Source organism: Mchenga conophoros, linkage group LG14 (assembly GCF_057382185.1).
Source record: "Mchenga conophoros isolate Kocher_MC1m ecotype Shallow Benthic linkage group LG14, M_conophoros_male_GT1.1, whole genome shotgun sequence".
NCBI classification, from domain to species: Eukaryota; Metazoa; Chordata; class Actinopteri; order Cichliformes; family Cichlidae; genus Mchenga; species Mchenga conophoros.
Window position 1 is genome coordinate 40652418 of NC_140539.1, and position 19312 is coordinate 40671729.

The 19312-nt window shown below is 47.1% G+C and overlaps 1 protein-coding gene across 8 annotated transcripts in view; it reads right to left on the reverse strand.

The window, feature by feature from the left end:
• Positions 1 to 579: 579 nt before the first annotated feature.
• Positions 580 to 19312, reverse strand: part of dgkd (diacylglycerol kinase delta) — a 29695-nt gene continuing 10962 nt past the window's right edge. For 7 of the 8 annotated variants that reach the window (XM_085244562.1, XM_085244567.1, XM_085244568.1 and 4 more), the window contains 19 exons: positions 19149 to 19243; positions 18966 to 19065; positions 18567 to 18888; positions 16111 to 16269; positions 15909 to 16037; positions 15721 to 15796; positions 15528 to 15638; positions 15355 to 15451; positions 14916 to 15023; positions 14587 to 14700; positions 14380 to 14514; positions 14140 to 14300; positions 13773 to 13884; positions 13596 to 13688; positions 13288 to 13407; positions 5128 to 5245; positions 4876 to 5006; positions 4603 to 4702; positions 580 to 3828 (listed from right to left, as the gene is read on the reverse strand). In XM_085244562.1, coding sequence (XP_085100688.1) covers positions 4613 to 4702; positions 4876 to 5006; positions 5128 to 5245; positions 13288 to 13407; positions 13596 to 13688; positions 13773 to 13884; positions 14140 to 14300; positions 14380 to 14514; positions 14587 to 14700; positions 14916 to 15023; positions 15355 to 15451; positions 15528 to 15638; positions 15721 to 15796; positions 15909 to 16037; positions 16111 to 16269; positions 18567 to 18888; positions 18966 to 19065; positions 19149 to 19243 — 2271 coding nt within the window. In that variant the 3' untranslated portion in view covers positions 580 to 3828; positions 4603 to 4612. The remainder of the gene's footprint in view (positions 3829 to 4602; positions 4703 to 4875; positions 5007 to 5127; positions 5246 to 13287; positions 13408 to 13595; positions 13689 to 13772; positions 13885 to 14139; positions 14301 to 14379; positions 14515 to 14586; positions 14701 to 14915; positions 15024 to 15354; positions 15452 to 15527; positions 15639 to 15720; positions 15797 to 15908; positions 16038 to 16110; positions 16270 to 18566; positions 18889 to 18965; positions 19066 to 19148; positions 19244 to 19312) is intronic. The other variant, XM_085244560.1, reaches the window with a different exon arrangement.

Sequence of the window (19312 nt, forward strand, 5' to 3'; positions counted from 1 at the left end):
TGATGTGTATTCCTCTGATCGGGAGAAAAGAAAAAGGTGTGATTCTGTTCTGAATGATTCAATATGTCGCTTGTCTCTTTGAGATTGTCATTGTTATTGTTCTAAATAAAGTTCATTCATAGGTCGTTTGGACGTGCTGGTGCGTCCGTGGACTCCAGAGGGTTAAATCAGTTTTTGATGGTTATAAAAATGTTCTGTGATGATGGCAGTATGTAACACACGTTTTGATCTGATAAACACACCTGATGTCTGATAACTTGAAGACATCAGTTGTCAGAGATGGACGCTGCATCATTAACACTGACCTCAAGCGTCGGCTTTTGGATCCGATGCTTGGAAACTGCTGAACTCTTCAGTGGATGGGGTCCTGTGGACGTGTCACTACTGCCACCCAGACTCTGACACAGCCTAATGTTCCTCAGCTTTGATGCAGAAACACTCGTTCCACACCCAAGGATCCACTGAGGGGACGACAGCAATCAACCAGATGACACCGGGCTGTCCTTTGGTAAACTCCGGGACACCTGCTGCTGTTTTTCAGTTTATAAGACACTAAGTTCAAATCCAGCTGGACACAGGTAACTGGTTAAAGAAGTGTTTGTGTTTATTGTCTTACTGTTTTAAAGGTGATTTTTAGAGGATGTAGAAAATCCATTTACTGCAAACATGTTAAACAGCAGCTTGACAGAATAAATAATTCTTCTGATAAAATCATATCAGTTTAACATAAAGTCAACATAAACAGGTGTAAATGTAACCAAACTGTCGGTGTTATTTTAACATGAGGCGACTGCAAAGAGTTCACATGAATGACAAACACACAAATCATGTTGGTATGAAAGTTGTGCAGTTATACAACAAAGATTAATGTTGACTAAACACAACTTTATTTCATGTTAATGAAGCTGATGGTTTCTGTCGATGCAGAACAGACCGACGGTCTGCCAAAGCAACCCCGGAGTTTATCACCGCAGACACGGGGAACATTGTTCAGTCAGCTGATTTGAAGCCAGCGAGCGTTTCACTGGTTGAAGACAGAAATGTCCACAAACAAACAGCAGCTGAGAGCCGCTGCAGTAAAGGTGACAGCGCATTAAAGAGCAAAGAAGCACATGGTAACGTCCATGAGCTGTCAGTGTCAGCGGAGGGTTTGCAACCAAGTGTTAAAAATGAACGTTTTATTTTCACTTATCTTTACTTACCTTAGTATGGAAGCCCGTTTACGCCAAAAAACCCAAGTATCCATAAGTCGAAATTTCGACTTATGTTTCTCCAAATTTCGAGTTATTAACTCGAAATTTTGAGTTAATAACTCGAAATTTGGAGAAACATAACTCGAAATTTCGACTTAGCTCTGCCAATCAGTAATCTACATGAATGAGGTCACTTTCTTGTTACCCGGAAGCATATGGTGCAAAGTAGCGCGCATTCAAAACCGGATCGCAACAAACTGGCGCTTTCGCGAGTACGTTTGCTGATAGTAACGCCATGTGATTCAGCTAATAACACAAGGATTTCATCGTTTGAAGCCACGCTGAAAATACTCAGCAATCTGTGCATTCATGACTGCATGTAGCTGTAGCATTTGTACCTGAGGGCTTCAGCTTCCGGGTAACAAGGAAATGACATCATTCACATAGATTACTGATTGGCAGCGCCAACTCGAAATTTCAAGAAAATAACTCAAAATTTTGAGTTATGGATCCTTTTTCCCCCCTTAGTGGCAGAAACAGGCTTCCATACCCTGGAGCCCTGAAATGACGGTGTGTTATAAAGTCTGTAGCAGTCTGTGTTTAACTCACTGAGTCAAAGCTGAACGTCTGCACTTCACCTGCATCTCCAGAAAACCGTCTGCATCCTGTGAACCTGCCTGTATAAACGATGAGCTGCCCTCATGGTGGAGCTCGTGTGTGTAAAACCATCAGCAAACTGGACAGAGGATCGGGGAGCTGGACCGAGGTCGCTCAGCCCACTTTAATCACTTAGTGGTATTGAGCACATTCCAGCGCCGCCTAGAGGAAGAGACCATGATCTGAGGAGCGGCTCTTGGCTTTACTTTGACTGAACTTCTGCTCAAACATGATGCTAACCTCGTGGATCAGATGCTACTTCCATAAACTGGGATGTTTGCAGTGTTTCAAAGACGTGTGCGGTCCTGTGGCGGATACTCTTGATAAATGAGACACAGCGTCTTTGCTTTTCTTTCCTTCTGTGTCACAAACCTGACGATCGGCTTCGCTGTGCCGCTGGGAGCGAACATTACCGCGAGTCCCGAACTGGTAACTGTTGAACGGACGGAAGCGGTGCAGCTTCTGATCTCGACCACAGACGGAACATCAGCATCCAACACACACACCGTTTCTCCACACGTCTGAGTGATTTTTATTACATTCTGTCAAAGAACTGGTGATGACGGCCGGCTCGTATAAATACAGGCAGGAACAGCACACGTATGACGGAGAACACGATGTCTGAGCTGTCGCTGGGATTTCTGCTGTGGATGAACCACACACACACACACACGCCCTGTCCTCACGCACACACTTCCTGTCCTCAGGCCTTGTGATGGCGTCTTGTCTCGCATCACCTTTGACAGAAACATAACTCTGCTGAGTTTGTAACTTTGAACTTGGAGCTGTGTTTGTGACAGACAGACAGGGAGATGCTTTATAAACCCAACACATCTGCGCTTTTCAACAAAACATTTACAGCAGCTGACATCATCAGATCGCAGCGGCAGGGCAGCGTCCAGCTGAAATGGCAGGGCTGACGGTGCGTTTAAGGCTCGTTTGGATTCAGGTAAACAACACGCTCCTGTGATGTCACAGGGCTGAGGTGAGTGTCCACAGGCAGGAGGAGGTCCTGTCATGTCTGATAAGTTTGTGTTAAAATAAGCACGCTGGACAGATAAGAACGATATGAAACATGATGCTGCGCCCCCAGAAAGGCGGAGCTTAAGGCTTATCTTAAACCTCAGAAGTAGAATCCACACAAATGCAGGCCTGAAGGGCACAGGACCCCTCTTCCAGCATCTCCTCATCATGACTCTTCTTAAAGATACTTTCTGGACTCCACAGATCACTCCATACAAGACATAAATATCTGACCTGCTACAGCTGCTGTTACCTGGGTAACATAGGCCCTCCCCCCTCAGGTGTCCACACTTTGGTGATGAAGTTACAGAGTTCCTGCTCAGCAGCCTGAAGTAAAGTCATTAAAGGGTTAAACGTGTCAGAGACCAGAGGACGCTGTGATTGGTCTGCTGCTGACTTACAGGTGGGCACCTCAGTCCTGCAGACTGGATCTGGGTCTGACGAGTTTCAAAGTGGGGATACACCTCGGGCAGCGACTGACACGGCTTATGATTGGTCAGGTGAGAGTCTTCTCGTTCTGATGCTCAGACACTCAAACCAACAGCGATGTTCTGGCTCCTCCTCCAGCTGTGAAATCAGGTTGGGAGCTTCTCTGACTTCCTGAAACATGACGCAGACGGTCACGAGATGCACAGAGAGAGCTCTGTGTTTCCTGAACATTTCAACAGCCTGCAGGAACACAAACGTCCTGAATGATAAACCCCGCCCTCCTTGACCTCCTGCTGATTGGCTGGTGGGTGGGGTGACAAGGCACTGTGGGGTCATGTAATTGGTTGTTTCTCCTGAAATCCTGGGTGTCTGGGTTCAGTCAGGTTACTGAGAACCAGCACAGACCGATCCAAGTCCAATCACAGCGAGTCCTGGACCTGCGTCTGTAGGCTGAGGCGCTGGTCCAGGGTCAGAGGTCAGGTAGGTGAAGTGGTGAATAGCAACACAGGAGAGCAGGCAGCTGTTGCTGGGCAACAAAAAGGGAAGAAAAACAGTCAGTGAAACCTGCAAACACAGCTCAGAGTCAGTGAAGACCACAGTGTTCATCAAGCTAATGTTAGCTTTGCAGCTTGTGCTAATGTTCCTGAGATAGCATTAGCACGTAGCTGTGAGTTAGCTGCAGAAATGTGCTGATGTTTCCCAGACGGCACAGCGACATGTTGACCTCAAACATTCGCCACGTGGGTGGTGGCCCATCTACACCCATACCTACAGTTACATAATAAAATTCAGCGTGTAGGCTGCTACAAACATGTGTTCAGTGTTAAAAAAATGATCCCTGCATTCACAGTTCCATGTATGACAGGTTCCAGCTACACCACTCATGATCTCCAAGCAGGTAAGCTACACCAACCCGGCGGAAAGCCACATTGGCACTACTTAACTGTCCACTGTGAGGGTCATGCACAGAGAGGTGGAATGTAGGCAGAGCAGCACTACGACGGAGAAACGACCTCTTCCCTATGACAAAGACACACACCTACCCTACATTAGAGCTAGCACCACCTACACAACACACTCAGTGTGATTTACTGACTACGTTTTCTGTAATGGCGACATCAATGATAGACGCTGCTGTCTGGGTTGGTTCCTAACATTAGCTGATAAAGTTAGATCAGTCAGTCCGCAGACTTGGGACGAATCAGACGCTTTTACCATGTGACAAAGACAACACTGAGTCTGTTAGCGCCAAGCTAACATGAGCGAGAACGTCAGGTTGTCCACATAAAGCAGCAGTCACCTGGCAGCAGCTAGGCCTCGCTGGCACTGCTGCTCCTGTTCAGCTCTCTGATGCCCTGCAGGATCCTCTTCATGTGGCCCACCTTTGTCACGCCGAGGTCCTGCACACACCAGAGGAGGTCAGTGAGGCTGGGCAGGCACTTCCACTCCATCATCCATCCCATCACCAGCACCATCCATTACATCACCACCATCCATCACATCTTCACCATCCATCCATCCATGCTACATCAACCTATACCTATCAGCAGTTAGCGGTGACCCAGCGGCGTACCTTTAGGTCCCTCCTCTCCAGGTGGATGAGCTCAGCTCCACGGACGTCGTGACCAATAAAGATGTCTTTATACTCAGTGAGAGACAGAAAGTCCAGCCATGCCCCCACCTCTTCTGTCCCCCACTGGTGAACTGAGACATCAACAGGAAGTGGTTCAGACAGACAGAAAACACCGCAAACAGTGATTTCATAAAATGCCATGACTATATTATCCTCTGTGAATTTAATCCCACAGAGAGAGACAGATGTTACCTGGCAGAGAGAACGTGGCACATGTTTCTTTGTTCTTGTTGTTCTTCTCCTTCTTGAACTTTGGGACGAGGCGGAACTTGGCGCCCCGACTGCGCTTTGAAAAATCTGTCAGTGGACCCTGAGAGACAGATGGGCAGAAATGTTTGCCATTAAATGTTTTCACGCTTCCTGGGTTGGTGTTTTTCATATTACCACCCGCTAAACACCTCGAGGCGGTTTGCTTAAGTGATGCACTGGGTGTTTCTTTATCACTCACTATGAGTTAATAGACCTCTCTGCACTGAATGATTTTTTTTTTTAAAAAAGTACCAAAGTCTTTTTATTGAAAGAGGTTTTGTACAATCACAAACAACAAATTAAACATACAAGCAGTACAGCATACTGCAAAAAAAACAAAAACAAAACTCAACCCCAAAAACAGCGTCTTCTTTAAGTTGCTTGAAGACGTTTCACCTCTCATCCGAGAAGCTTCTTCAGTTCTAAGGTCAAATGGTGGAGAGTCCCAGATTTCAGATGAGAGGTGAAACGTCTTCAAGCAACTTAAAGAAGTCCAGACGCTTTTCTTTCTAAGCTCCTTTGACTATGATGACCTGGATGACTGAGAACCTTCACAGACACTCTCCAACATTGGCAGGTAGTTTGTTTTATAAAGATCTTTGTAACAGCTGGAGATCCAGATTCCGAGGAATTTAAACGTTTTATTATTTACTTTGAATGGTATTAGATTAGATGGGATATTTTTTGCAGCCGCATTGATTGGGATGAATTCACTTTTCTGAGGATTTATTATGTAGCCAGACATTGAACCAAATCTTTGCAGAGTGCTTAGTAGTTTCGAGGCGAGGGTGGGGTCAATTATAAAAAAGCAATAGAGGGGTGGGTCAGTTATAAAAAAGCAATAGATCGTCTGCATAAAGTGAAACTTTGTATTCTTGGCCTATTCTGATGACTCCTGTGATACTGGTATCCTGTCGTATGGCTGATGCTAAGGGCTCTATAGCAAAGACAAACAAAAGTAGAGCTAGAGGGCATCCCTACTAGTGGCCCTATGGAATTTAAAATAAGAAGAGATCGTATTATTAGTACGCACAGCTGCCATTGGTGAATTGTAGAGAGTTTTCACCAACAATATGAATCTGGGGCCAAAACCAAATTTGCTCAAACTATAGAAAAGGTAGTCCCACTCCACCCGGTCGAAGGCCTTCTCAGCATCAAGTGACAGTAGGGCTTGAGGTGTATTGGTTGAGGGAGGGTCATGAATTATACTTAAGACGTGTCTAATGTTGACGAAAGAGTGTCTGCCCTTGATAAAGCCGGTTTGGTCTGTGGAGATGATTGTTGGTAAGATAAGATAAGATAAGATAAGATAGAACTTTATTAATCCCTCGGGTGGGTTCCTCTGGGAAATTCGATTTCCAAAAAAGCACAGCACCGACAGAAGTTACAGAGTTACAGAATATTATATATATATATATATATATATATATATATATATATATATATATATATATATATATATATATATACACACACACACACACACACACACACACACATATATATAAATACAGAGACAATATAAATAAAATATACGAAGGGGATAAATAGAATAAATAGGAATAAAAAATAAAAATACAAGTGAATTGCACATTTCAAGTATTGAGTCTATTGCACTGTTGACTATTTACAAAAGTATTGCACAAAAGGTATTGCACAGTGAGGTGAAGAGGCACTACAGCTTAGTTGTTCCCTCCTTTGTCCTCCTGTTTCCCCTCCCTCTCCCCTCCAGAGAGGAGTTAAACAGTTTGATGGCGTGTGGGACAAAGGAGTTTTTAAGTCTGTTAGTTCTTGTCTTTGGGAGAAGCAACCTGTCACTGAACAGACTCTTCTGGTTGTTAATGGCCGTGTGCAGAGGATGCCTGGCATTGTCCATAATGTCCATCAGTTTCTTTAATGTCCTTTTCTCTGCCAGGTAACACGACCTCTAAGCGCTGTGATAACATTTTTGCGAGAATCTTTGCATCGGTGTTTAGCAGTGAAATCGGCCGGTATGAGCTACATTGGAGAGGGTCTTTGTTTTTTTCAGAATGAGTGAAATAACCACTTCTTGCATAGTTGGAGGGAGAGTGCCAGATGAATAGGACTCTGAAAAGACTGAGAGCAGAAGTGGTGAAAGTTCGTTAGAAAACGTTTTAAAAAATTCAGATGAGAAACCATCTGGTCCAGGGGACTTTGCATTCCACCAATCACCATCATGACCTCCTGGATAGAGAGGTCCCTTTCGAGTTCGGTAACCAGTTTAGGGTCAAATGTGGTTATATTGAGGTGACTAAAGAAGTTGTTCAAAAAAACATCGAAATGTGTAACACAGAAGGATAATACAGGAATGCACAGATATCAACACACCATAGCACAATAAACACAGACAAGCAACATGGGAAAGAGTCCCAGTGTGTACATCTGATCTGGGACCTCTGCAATCTTCGACTGCGCCTCCAGCTGACCCGATGTCCACATCAGAGGGGAGGTAAGCGTTGGACGTGGCGTTGGATCCGGGGTAGGGAGGGTGATGCGTCGGTGAGTGCTTATCAGTATCAGTATGTGTATGTGTGTGCGTGTCCATAGTTCAGCTGAGACAGTGTCCTTCGCCCTGCCAGGCTAAGTAAACAGTCTTCCAGCCAACCCAGGTGACCTTGCATGGAATGGGAAGAACAGACTCAACACAGTCGTTATCAGGGTGTTGTTGTTCGCCTCCAGCCTTGAGCCCACAGCTGGCGCCGAAGGGGTAGCCGGATTATGATGGTAATTTTTCTTTTGCGACAACTCATGAGAATTTCAAGCTGTTCTTTAACACTCCAACACTGGTCTCTCAATCTCCCGTTGGAGAACCGCGAGCTTCCACATGATGGTATCAAACTTGCGCTCCGTGGTCTTGTCATTCTTTTGCTCAGAGAGCCGATTCTGAGAACTCACGACTGCAGTGAGCTGTTCCACGATGTAATCCAACTTTCGCTCAAAGGTGTTATTCTGAGCAGGCCTCTCCTTGATGTAACCCAATATAAACTCAGAGGTGTTATTCTGAGTATTCACGGCAGATGTAAGCGTCTCCAAGGTCTTAACCATGCTGCTCTCAATGAGCCCGTTCTGAGAAGTAGCGATTCGTCCCATCGTTCCAATCCCAGCGGGCAGCCTTGGGGGGGGTTTGAACAGCCGGTTCTGCTCTCTTAATTCTCCGATAAGCCAGGGCCAAGCCAGCTCCGATCAGCAAGAACCCTGTTATCATGGTTCCGAATAGGTAGATATCTTCAGCGTCCTCGATCGACAGTCCCGCCATGCACACGACCCTCTGCCACCCGTCCATCGTGTATCCGGCAGGGAAAGTCCCTCCAGGGCACTCAGGCTCTCCCGAGCCCAGACTTCTCGTTGAGAAAAGGGTGTCAATAGCATTCAGAGACCAGTTGATCAAATCAATAATTCTCTTTAGGTTTTAGAGAACAGACTGTGAGAGACTGTTCAAGGGAAAGTAATACAAAAAACACGAGACTAGACAAGGACATAAGAGCTAAGCAGGGAAGATAAGGGAGAGGAGAGGAGAAAAAGTGTGTCCGCCTCCTCTAGGGATGGGTACCGGTGTCCGGTGCCATGATGGCACCGGTTCTGACATAAACGGTAGTAACCAGACCGAAAAGCAGCGCACATTTCGGTGCTTTATTTCGGTGCTTTTTTTTCCTGAGCTGTGATACACTTCTAGCCAATAATTTTACGTTTCCGAGGATAGTAGGCGGGTCCAGGTACGTGCGTTCTTTTAGAGCAGACATCCCAGGGGTCTGGTTTTGTTCAATAGTCTCTAATCTCAGATTTTGTAAAATTCACGAATACTTCGTTAGAGAATAAAAGAGCATTAAACCTCCAGGGGGGTATATACGATTGGCACCAGGGATGTGCATTCTCATCACTAGGGGAGCATGGTCTGAAATAACAATAGATTGATAATCTCAAGTTTCAACCAGTGGAAGAGCACGTTTATCAATTAAAAAAGTAATCTGAGAGAATGTTTTGTGGACAGGAGAGTCGTAGGATCGCTACCCTATCGTGGTGGAGGAGTTTGTGTGTCCCAGGGATCCCAGGGGCTATGTTATCTGGGGGCTTTTGCCCCCTGGTAGGGTGTCCCATGGCAAATTGGTCCTGGGTGAGGGAACAGACAAAGAGCGATTCAGAAGATCCTTATGAGAAAAACAGAGGGAACAGTTTACCCTGCCCGGGATAGGGTTACTGGGGCCCCGCCCTGGAGCCAGGCCCAGGCAGGGTGCCCGAGGCCGAGCGTCTGGTGGCCGGGCCTTAGTCCGTGGGGCCCAGCCAGGCACAGCCCGAAAAGGGGACATGGGCCCATCCTCCCGCGGGCCCACCACCCGCAGGAGGAGCCGTAGGGGTCAGGTGCCGGGCGGCGGCCAGGAGTGGAGGCCCTGGCGAACTGATCCCCGGCTACCAAGACTGGCAATTGAGACATGGAATGTCACCTCTCTGGTGAGGAAGGAGCCTGAGTTAGTCCGTGAGGTTGAGAGGTACCGGCTAGATATAGTCGGGCTCACCTCTACGCATGGCTTGGGCTCTGGAACCAGTCTCCTGGAGAGGGGCTGGACTCTGTCTCAGTCTGGAGTTGCCCCTGGTGAGAGGCGGTGGGCTGGGGTGGGTATTCTAATATCCCCTCGGCTTGCTGCCGGTACGTTGGGGTTCTTCCCGGTGGATGAGAGGGTTTGTTCCCTGCGCCTTAGGGTCGGGTAACGGGTCCTGACTGTCATCTGCACTTATGCGCCGAGTGGCAGTTCAGAGTACCCAGCCTTCTTAGAGTCCCTGGGTGGGGTGCTGGAAGCTGCTCCACCTGGAGACTCTGTTGTCCTACTGGGAGACTTCAATGCTCACGTGGGTAACAACAGCGAGACCCGGAGGGGCGTGACTGGGAGGAACGGCCTCCCTGATCTGAACCTGAGCGGTGTTTTGTTATTGGACTTCTGTGAAAGACAATGTTTTTCACATATATCATTGCCTTCTGTTGATCCAAAAACTCCTTACTCTTGCCCCTGAAAGATATACGCAGTCTCCCTGGAAACATTATTCCGTAGCGGACATCTTGATGCCCTCGAAGCAGGTTCCTCACGTAGTTAAAAGCGATTACACCGCGAGCTTTGGCACTGCGAGCTTTGGCACTGCGAGCTTTGGCAATGCTCGCGGTGTAGTCAGGGAAGATGGCCAGAGGGTTCCCCTTATATTGCAACACACCCCACTCCTGGGCCTGCCGTAGCACACTGACGCAGTCTTGGTAGTAATGGAGTTTGGCGATGATAACTGAAGGTTTCCCGTTAGATCTTCTGGGAGCAAGGCCTCTATGTGAGCAGTCCACTGGGATTTCTTTATCCAGTTGCAGAACTTCTTTCAATAGAGTAGAAACTGAGCTGGTCGAGCTGGAACCGGCGTCCTCTGCAACACCCACAATACAAATATTGCACCTCCACATTCTTGCCTCCATATCTTTGTTCTTTTCTTTTAAGCTAGCCAGCTCAGTCTGTAATCCTGCAACCATCTCTTGGAGGCTGACAACCTTGTACGACCTTGATGATAAACCCTCTTCCAGGTCGCTAATAGCGGACTTGATGTTGTTAATTTCTGAGCGGACTGCTGCTGTGTTGTTAGTAATCTCCATCTTAACTTCTCTTAGTTCGTTCTTGAGGCAGTCGAAATCCTCTGCAAGCGCACTTTTCAGTTCTGACCTGATAATCATGGAGATATCGTCTTTCAGAGAGGAGAGGATGTCCGATTTCAGGCCTTCATACTCCATCGCGGTGCCTGACTGCGAGCTAGGCGACGAGCTCCTGCCTGCTTTATCAGCGTGTGCCGAGGATGTGTCTGTCCGCTGGCCCGAGGGGCCAGTATACCCTATATTTCCAGAGTTTTGATGCCATTCCGGTTGTAACCTTGGCCCGTTTTTTCTCGTCGGTCACAGGTGTTACGGGGAGTGGTAGTTCGTTTAAATAAGCCTTTAAAAGCAATTGTTAAAATATAAGCTAGCTAGACGGGAGCCCAGTCCAACACGTCTTACTCCATTGTCGGCTCACTAGCGCCCCCTGAATCATACTTTGTATTAATCTCTGTCTCTCTTCCACAGCATGTCTTTATCCTGTCTTCCTTCTCTCTCCCCAATCGGTTGCAGCAGATGGCCCCGCCCCTCCCTGAGCCTGGTTCTGCCGGAGGTTTCTTCTTGTTGAAAGGGAGTTTTTCCTTCCCACTGTCGCCAAAGTGCTGCTCATAGGGGGTCATATGATTGTTGGGTTTTCTCTATATGTATTATTGTAGGGTCGACCTTGCAATATAAAGCACCTTGAGGCGACTGTTGTTGTGATTTGGCGCTATATAAATAAAACTGAACTGAAGTCAAAAACATTAATTATTGCCCCTGAGAGTAGCGCTGCCACGATTAGTCGACTGGTCACGATTACGTCAACGACTAATTTAATAGTCGACGCGTCGTTTGAAACTTTGTAAGATCCCAAAAGACGCAGGAATAAGTAGTAGGATTTAAGAGTGTAATAACGGACTGAAACAGAAGATGGCAGCACTGCATGTACAAGGATGCCAGCTGCTGTTAAACCCTGAAGAAGAAGCTGTGTCCGGTATCGTAGCTGCTCCTCTCCTGTGCCCTGTCCTGTTCTTTCTGGGTCATAAACTTTTAAGATATTTTCAGATCTCTTCAAATATCTGCTCGGTTTATCAAGACACCACATATTTTCAAAAGCGCTCCGACGTTTTCGGAGACGTCTGTTACCCACTAGCTCGATAGCTAGCCGGGGGCTAGGCTAACTAGAGCCGTGAGAACACCGGACTCCCGGCAAATCGTTTTCAAACCCACCGCCGTCTTTCGCTACTCAGGTTAAACATGATATATAAGTCACTTAGATAACTTAAAAATGATATTGTTTGGCTTTCTTTAGTATTTTATTTGTTCCTGAGTAAATCGGTTTGGCTGAGATTAAATTATAGTTTTTACACAGCTGAATAAACATCAAGCAGACAGCTGATTTGTGTGAGCTGCTCGATAATTTACTCCGGTGTCCTGTTATATTTTAGATAGCAAGGAGCAGACGGCTGAGTTTATTAATCTCCACTGAAATAATCTGAAAATTTCATTAAAATTTAATAACCTATCATCTTGTCTTTATTGTTAGTTAGCACCTTAAACACTTAAAGCTGTAAGCTAATGATAGTTATATAAGAGCAGATGCTGCTGGTGCAATAAGCTGTACAATGGATGATGATCTGATTAGTGACTAATCGCAAAATTAATCGGTGACTAGTCGACTATAATCGTTTATGGCAGCTCTACCTGACAGCCAGATATCTATAATCAAACAGCATCTTAGTTCTCTTGGCTCAGAGATACCTGAGGCTCACCCAAGCCTCAGGTATCTCGGTGTTGTTTTTGATTCTGCCATGTCTCTAGAGCAACACTCTCGACAGTTAATTAGGAACTGCCTTTTTCAGCTGAGAAATATCTCCAAACTGCGAATGTTTTTGTTTAAATCTGAGTTAGAAATGATTATTCGTACTTTTATTTCTTCTTGCTTAGATTATTGTAACAGTCTTTTTCTTTGTTTGAGCAAAAAGAACCATGACAGTCTCCAGTCAGTCCAGAATGCTGCGGCAAAGCTTTTAACAAAGACATGAAAAAGAGAGCACATTGCACCAGTTTTACGCTCATTACACTGGCTTCCAGTACATTTTAGAATTCATTTTAAAATCTTAGTACTGACTTTTAAAGCTTCGAATCATGACGCTCCTCTCTTTATTTCTAATCTCTTAGAAGCTCACGCTCCCTCTCGCAGCCTGAGATCATCTAATCAAAGGCTGCTGATAGTTCCCCGAACACGTTTTAAAACCAGAGGTTTTAGAGCGGTGGCCCCCAGGTTGCTCTCCCTCCATCTCTATGTTGCCTGGATTGTATTTTTTTTTTTTTAAACATCATCCTAAGACTCATTTATTTAGACTGGCTTTTAATTAGATTTGTGCTGTATGTTTGATTGTACTGTTTTATATTATTGTGAAGCACTTTGTTGTTTTTATCCTGTGAAGAGTGCTGTATAAATCAATAAAGTAAAGTACAGTAATTACCTCATGGTCTGATGGGTCAATGACTGGACACAACCAGGGAACATCAGCCAGGCGGGGGAGCTGCTGAGCCACAGAACTCAGAGCTGCATTCAGTTGTTCCTGCTGAGGAGGATCCAGCTGCTGCAGAGACAGACACACAATGTTAGGACTGGACCACGAGGACCAGGCTTTGTTTTTTTGGTGTGGTTACCCATGAACAATCAGAGTAAAACATGGCAGGAACCTGTCAACCTGCATTGTGTAACAGATAAAGATAGAGCCTAAGGTTTCTAACATTCTGGGATAAAGTAAAGGACCAAAGCAGTTACCATGGACATCTTTCCAGACAGGAGAAGTTCAGTCTCACTGACCAAAGCTTTGATGTTGCTGACCATCTGAATGACCACGCTGCAGCTCAGAGCCTGTAGACAAACAGTGATACTTTACACAGCTGAAGGCTCAAGGACTTACGTGAACGATAGAAATGGCAAGAGCAGCTGTCGTACCCTGGAGCTCTTGGAGTCGGCGTAGACTACGTCCATGGCCTTTGAACTGGCGTTGACAGCGTGAGCCAGTTCCTGTTCCATGCTCTGGTGAGACTGAGCGACCTCACGGATGCTGAAACGCCACAAACACATTCAGGTACTCACAACAAGAGCACAGAGGTCGACCCTAAGGCCTTTGTTCTTCCACAGAATCAGACCAAATCCATCTGTTTATTGAGCTGCGGTAGGACGACAGGTCCTACCAAAGGATTCAAACCAGTTCCTGCTGTGAGGCGACGGTTCTAACCACTGTGACACCGCCATGCCATGTTATCAAAAGTAAAAACATTTGTTCATGGAGCAGGTGGGAACACTGGGTGGGTCTCACCTGTGGATGAGCACTCCAGCTGCCTGACCGAACTCGCTTATGAGTGTCGCCTCTTCCTCGGAGACGATCTCAGGCTGGGAGGACAGTGGTGGCTGAGGCGGCGCCCGGGGAAACTCGCACTTCTGTTTGTCCTCCCAGGACTTCAGGGTGCTCTCAAATGCCTGAAACACAGACACGAGGTGAAAACCTCCGCGGGGCCGGATCAAGACTCCCAGAACAACCCAGAGCTGCTTCACTTACTCGGTCTCGGGTCAGGGTCTGGGTCCGGTTCTTATGGATGATCTTTATGTACCCCGGAGGCTGGATCCACGCTTCCCCGTCCACCTGAACCGGGACACCCTCGTCGCCCAGGATTGTGATCTTCACTGTCCGACACTGAGAGGGAGGGGGTGACAGTTACAGACAGATAGGCGGGTGGATTGGACAGGTAGGTGGGTGGGTGGGTACCTGAGCGATGCGGTGGTGCTGCAAGTTGATGACTCGGGACACGGCCATCTGCATGCTGCCAAAAACGGCCACCACCTCCAGGATCTTATCATCGAAGGACGGCGCTGTGAAGGTCTGACAGAAACACATAGGCCGAGTCATGACAGCACCGCTCAACTACTAGTAACCACCAGAGAACTTCCTGTTCCACAGGGGGCGCTCACAATGACTGCAGCTACGCAAACGCCAACCTTCACATGAGACGTTCAGTACTACAGTAATGTATTACTTCATTTCAGCATCAACATGTTCACACGAGTACAGATAGGTGGAGGAGGTGGAGGTCTTACATCGTCCTCTTTGGTTCCTCCCCAGAAGTTGGTCCCACCTGCGTAGCTCGGGATGTTCAGGACAGCGATTCCCTGCAGACTGGGCAGAGGGATTGGCCGACCATCACACTGAAACACACAGTGTCACGCGTATTACCAGCTAATCTCTTTAATCACTGCAGGAACACGGTAAGAAGTGGAGTGACAGGTCAGGTGGTTTACAGAGCTGGTGTGTCTGCGCTCTCAGGACCTAAGAGGAAGCAGGAAGTTGTCGTTTTCCTGGTCGTGCCCCTCCCCGTCGGCTGCAGGTTGTTTGGACTACGTCCATTTATAAAAAATACTGTGAAGAAAACTGAACTCGGCCTTAAAGACCCTGAAGACATTCATGATGTCATGAAGGTCAGAGTGAGTTTACTGAGGAGGCAGCAGAGCGTGAGGGATTTCCTGGTTCTGCTCTCACCTCCAGAAGGACTCTCTGCTCGAGGTTCTTGTAGGTTCTGTGCAGCAGCTCCTTGGTTCCTAGGACTCCATACCACATCATGTTCTTGGTGCGACTCCTGCAGATCAGGACACATCTGAGTCAGTTAGCACTCTTGGAGCTCGCCACGCCGCCGTCACCGTGCCCACTCCTACCTGCACTTCTCTGGATGTTCGTCTCGCTTGTTGTTGAAGTCCAGAGAGATTTTGGCATCTAGTCCGATGCCAAAGTAGTTGTTCATGACACACTTCTCAGTGTAGCAGTCCCTGACACACACACACACAACAGGGTTAATGAGAGCACGTGTGGACGCGGCGAGGACCTTATGACGCAGTCACGGAGCCTCACATGTTGTCGGGGTCGCAGCTGAACGGGTCGGCGTTGACCAACAATCGGCTGATGACGGAGCTGTTGGACAGCGAGCCTGCAACACACACACACACACACACACACACACACACACACACACACACACACACATCACTACTGGCATCATAAACACACACTTTAAGGAGTCAGACCTGCCGGCCTGTTACCTGGATACAGGATCTTTGTGTTGAGCATAGGCATGTTGTCCCGGCTTCCTGTCTGGACAGGAAGTGATGCGGAGCTGCCCAGTGGTAGGCTGCCTTTGCTGATGAGCTTCTCACAGGGCGTCTTACTGACTGAAGACAGAAAACAAAGCATGAGTGTGCGGCGGCCGTCCCGTGGGGAAAGCACGCTTTGGATGTTTCTGACCTCTGCGAGCGCCACGATGCTTGGAGCTGTAGGACGAGTGCAGGGACGTCTTGTCCTCCTCGGTGTCCTCCTCTTCGTCCTCCTCCACCAGACCCTCCTCCTCGGCCCGGCTCAGAGAGAAGACCTGCTGCTGAGTCTGAGCGTTCTGCTCGTCCACCGCTGCAAACACACAGAAGCAGCTCAGTTCGCTCGCACCACGCTCTCCTCACATTACACTGATAAAAATATCAGAGCTGGTCATTTACTGATTTCTAAAGTAAATTAGTTGTCAAACAGCTAACAGATCATCTGCAGAGGTTTATTTGAAGAGTTTCAGTCAGGTTTCAGAGCTCATCACAGCACAGAAACAGCTTTAGTGAAGGTTACAAATGATCTTCTTATGGCCTCTGACAGTGGACTCATCTCTGTGCTTGTCCTGCTAGACCTCAGTGCAGCGTTCGATACTGTCGACCATAATATCCTATTAGAGCGATTAGAACATGCTGTAGGTATTACAGGTACTGCACTGCAGTGGTTTGTATCATATCTATCTAATAGACTCCAGTTTGTGCATGTAAATGGAGAGTCCTCTTCACACACTGAGGTTAATTATGGAGTTCCACAGGGTTCAGTGCTAGGACCAATTCTGTTTACATTATACATGCTTCCCTTAGGCAGCATCATTAGAAGACATAGCATACATTTACACTGCTATGCAGATGACACCCAGCTCTATCTGTCCATGAAGCCAGATAACACACACCAATGAGTTAAACTGCAGGAATGTCTTAAAGACATAAAGACCTGGATGGCCGCTAACTTTCTGCTTCTTAATTCAGATCAAACTGAGGTTATTGTACTCGGCCCTGAAAATCTTAGAAATATGGTATCTAACCAGATTCTTACTCTGGATGGCATTACCTTGGCCTCCAGTAACGCTGTGAGGAACCTTGGAGTCATTTTTGACCAGGACATGTCCTTCAACGCACATATTAAACAAATATGTAAGACTGCTTTCTTCCATTTGTGCAACATCTCTAAAGTTAGAAATATCCTGTCTCAGAGTGATGCTGAAAAACTATTTCATGCATTTATTACTTCCAGGCTGGACGACTGTAATTCATTATTATCAGGATGTCCAAAAAACTCCCTTAAAGCCTTCAGCTGATCCAAAATGCTGCAGCAAGAGTCCTGACAGGGACTAGAAAGAGAGAGCAGATTTCTCCTGTTTTGGCTTCCTGTTAAATCCAGAATTCAAAATCCTGCTCCTCACATACAAGGTCTTAAATAATCAGGCTCCATCTTATCTTAATGACCTTGTAGTACCATATCACCCTATTAGAGCACTTCGCTCTCGCTCTGCAGGCCTACTTGTTGTTCCTAGAGTATTTAAAAGTAGAATGGGAGGCAGAGCCTTCAGTTTTCAGGCCCCTCTTCTGTGGAACCAGCTTCCAGTTTGGATTCAGGAGACAGACACTATCTCTACTTTCAAGATTAGGCTTCAAACTTTCCTTTTTGCTAAAGCATATAGTTAGGGCTGGACCAGGTGACCCTGAATCCTCCCTTAGTTATGCTGCAATAGACATAGACTGCCGGGGGATTCCCATGATGCATTGAGTTTCTCCTTTCCAGTCACCTTTCTCACTCACTATGTGTTAACAGACCTCTCTGCATTGAATCATATCTGTTATTAACCTCTGTCTCTCTTCCACAGCATGTCTTTATCCTGTCTTCCTTCTCTCACCCCAACCAATCACAGCAGATGGCCCCGCCCCTCCCTGAGCCTGGTTCTGCTGGAGGTTTCTTCCTGTTAAAAGGGAGTTTTTCCTTCCCACTGTCGCCAAAGTGCTTGCTCATGGGGGTCATATGATTGTTGGGTTTTTCTCTGTATCTATGAAGCGCCTTGCGGAGACTTATGTTGTGATTTGGCGCTATATAAATAAAATTGAATTGAATTGAATTGAATCAAGCTTCCTGCCCTGGTTTCCTGAATCTGAACCCGCATGACCCCAGCTGAGTCCCGCAGCTGGGGTCTGTCTGTGGACAGAGTCTAACAACAAACCTGAGGCCGAGCTGTTCTGCAGCAGCAGACATTGAGATCTGATCCTGGATCAGTGTGTTTGTCATTTCTGTAACTCAGCCCAGCTTCAATCTGTGGGAGGAACTGATGAGCATTTACCCAAATTTTTCAGAAGGACAGAAAATCTAATTTTTCCCTTTAATTGCATCTCATACAGCCCCCCGATCCATCGTCGAAAATAAACCTGTTATCACTCATCTCTTTAAAGCCCTCCTCCCCAAACACCTGCTTTCCTCTGATAGGCCAGCCTGTGGCAGCCTGCTAAGGGGCAGCTGTACTGACTGTAGCTGAGTATCCACAGCCTCATGGAGATTTGACTTTACTGAGCTGTATCTGAACAGCTCCTCTGTGAAACCACCACACCTGTTCAGGTGAGTCCTGACCATGACGGGCTCACCTTTCTCAGTGTGCTCAATGATCTGCCGGATGGCCTTCTTCAGACTGTTGGCTCTCAGCATCAGCTGTTCTCGAGGTTTAAAAATGGCAGCTGCTACCACAGAGGAGGAGGAGGTGGAAGGGGTGGGGCGTGAAGAGCAGGTGGAAATGGGCAGAAAGTGGGGAGGAGGAGGAAGATGAAGAGGAGGCAGCACAAGTCCCTCCACCTCCTCCTGCTCCTCAGCGATGGTTGGGGGAGGAGCTGGAGGGAGCACAGAGGACGCCTGAGACTCCTCATTTAGAGTCTTCAGCAACGAGTCCAACTTCTCCTTCAGCACACCGCACTGAGACAGAAAACGCGAGTCATCAAACACAGACTCGAGTCATCAAACACAGACTGGTGCCTTTTCAGTTGTGGTACCTTCTTGGCCATGGCCTCTGACTCCTCCGAACTCTCCGTGTTCTTCTCGTAAGCTTTACCAACCCGGGCCACAAAGTCCTTCACCGTCTCACAGAGAACTCTGCAATGAACCACACAAACACCACCATTACTCAATTACACCTAAGACACGACACAGATGGCTGCGCAGGTGGGTGGGCGTACTTGGCCGAGGAGATAACCACCGAGTGCTTGTCAGAGGTCAGGATCTTGGACAGGTGAGCAGCCACTGAGTCCTCATACGTGAGAATGTGCTGGACCTGGATTAGAGGATGGAAACAGTCGAGTCAGAGGAGTCTGTTCGTTGTTCCCAATCTGATTCAGAAAGC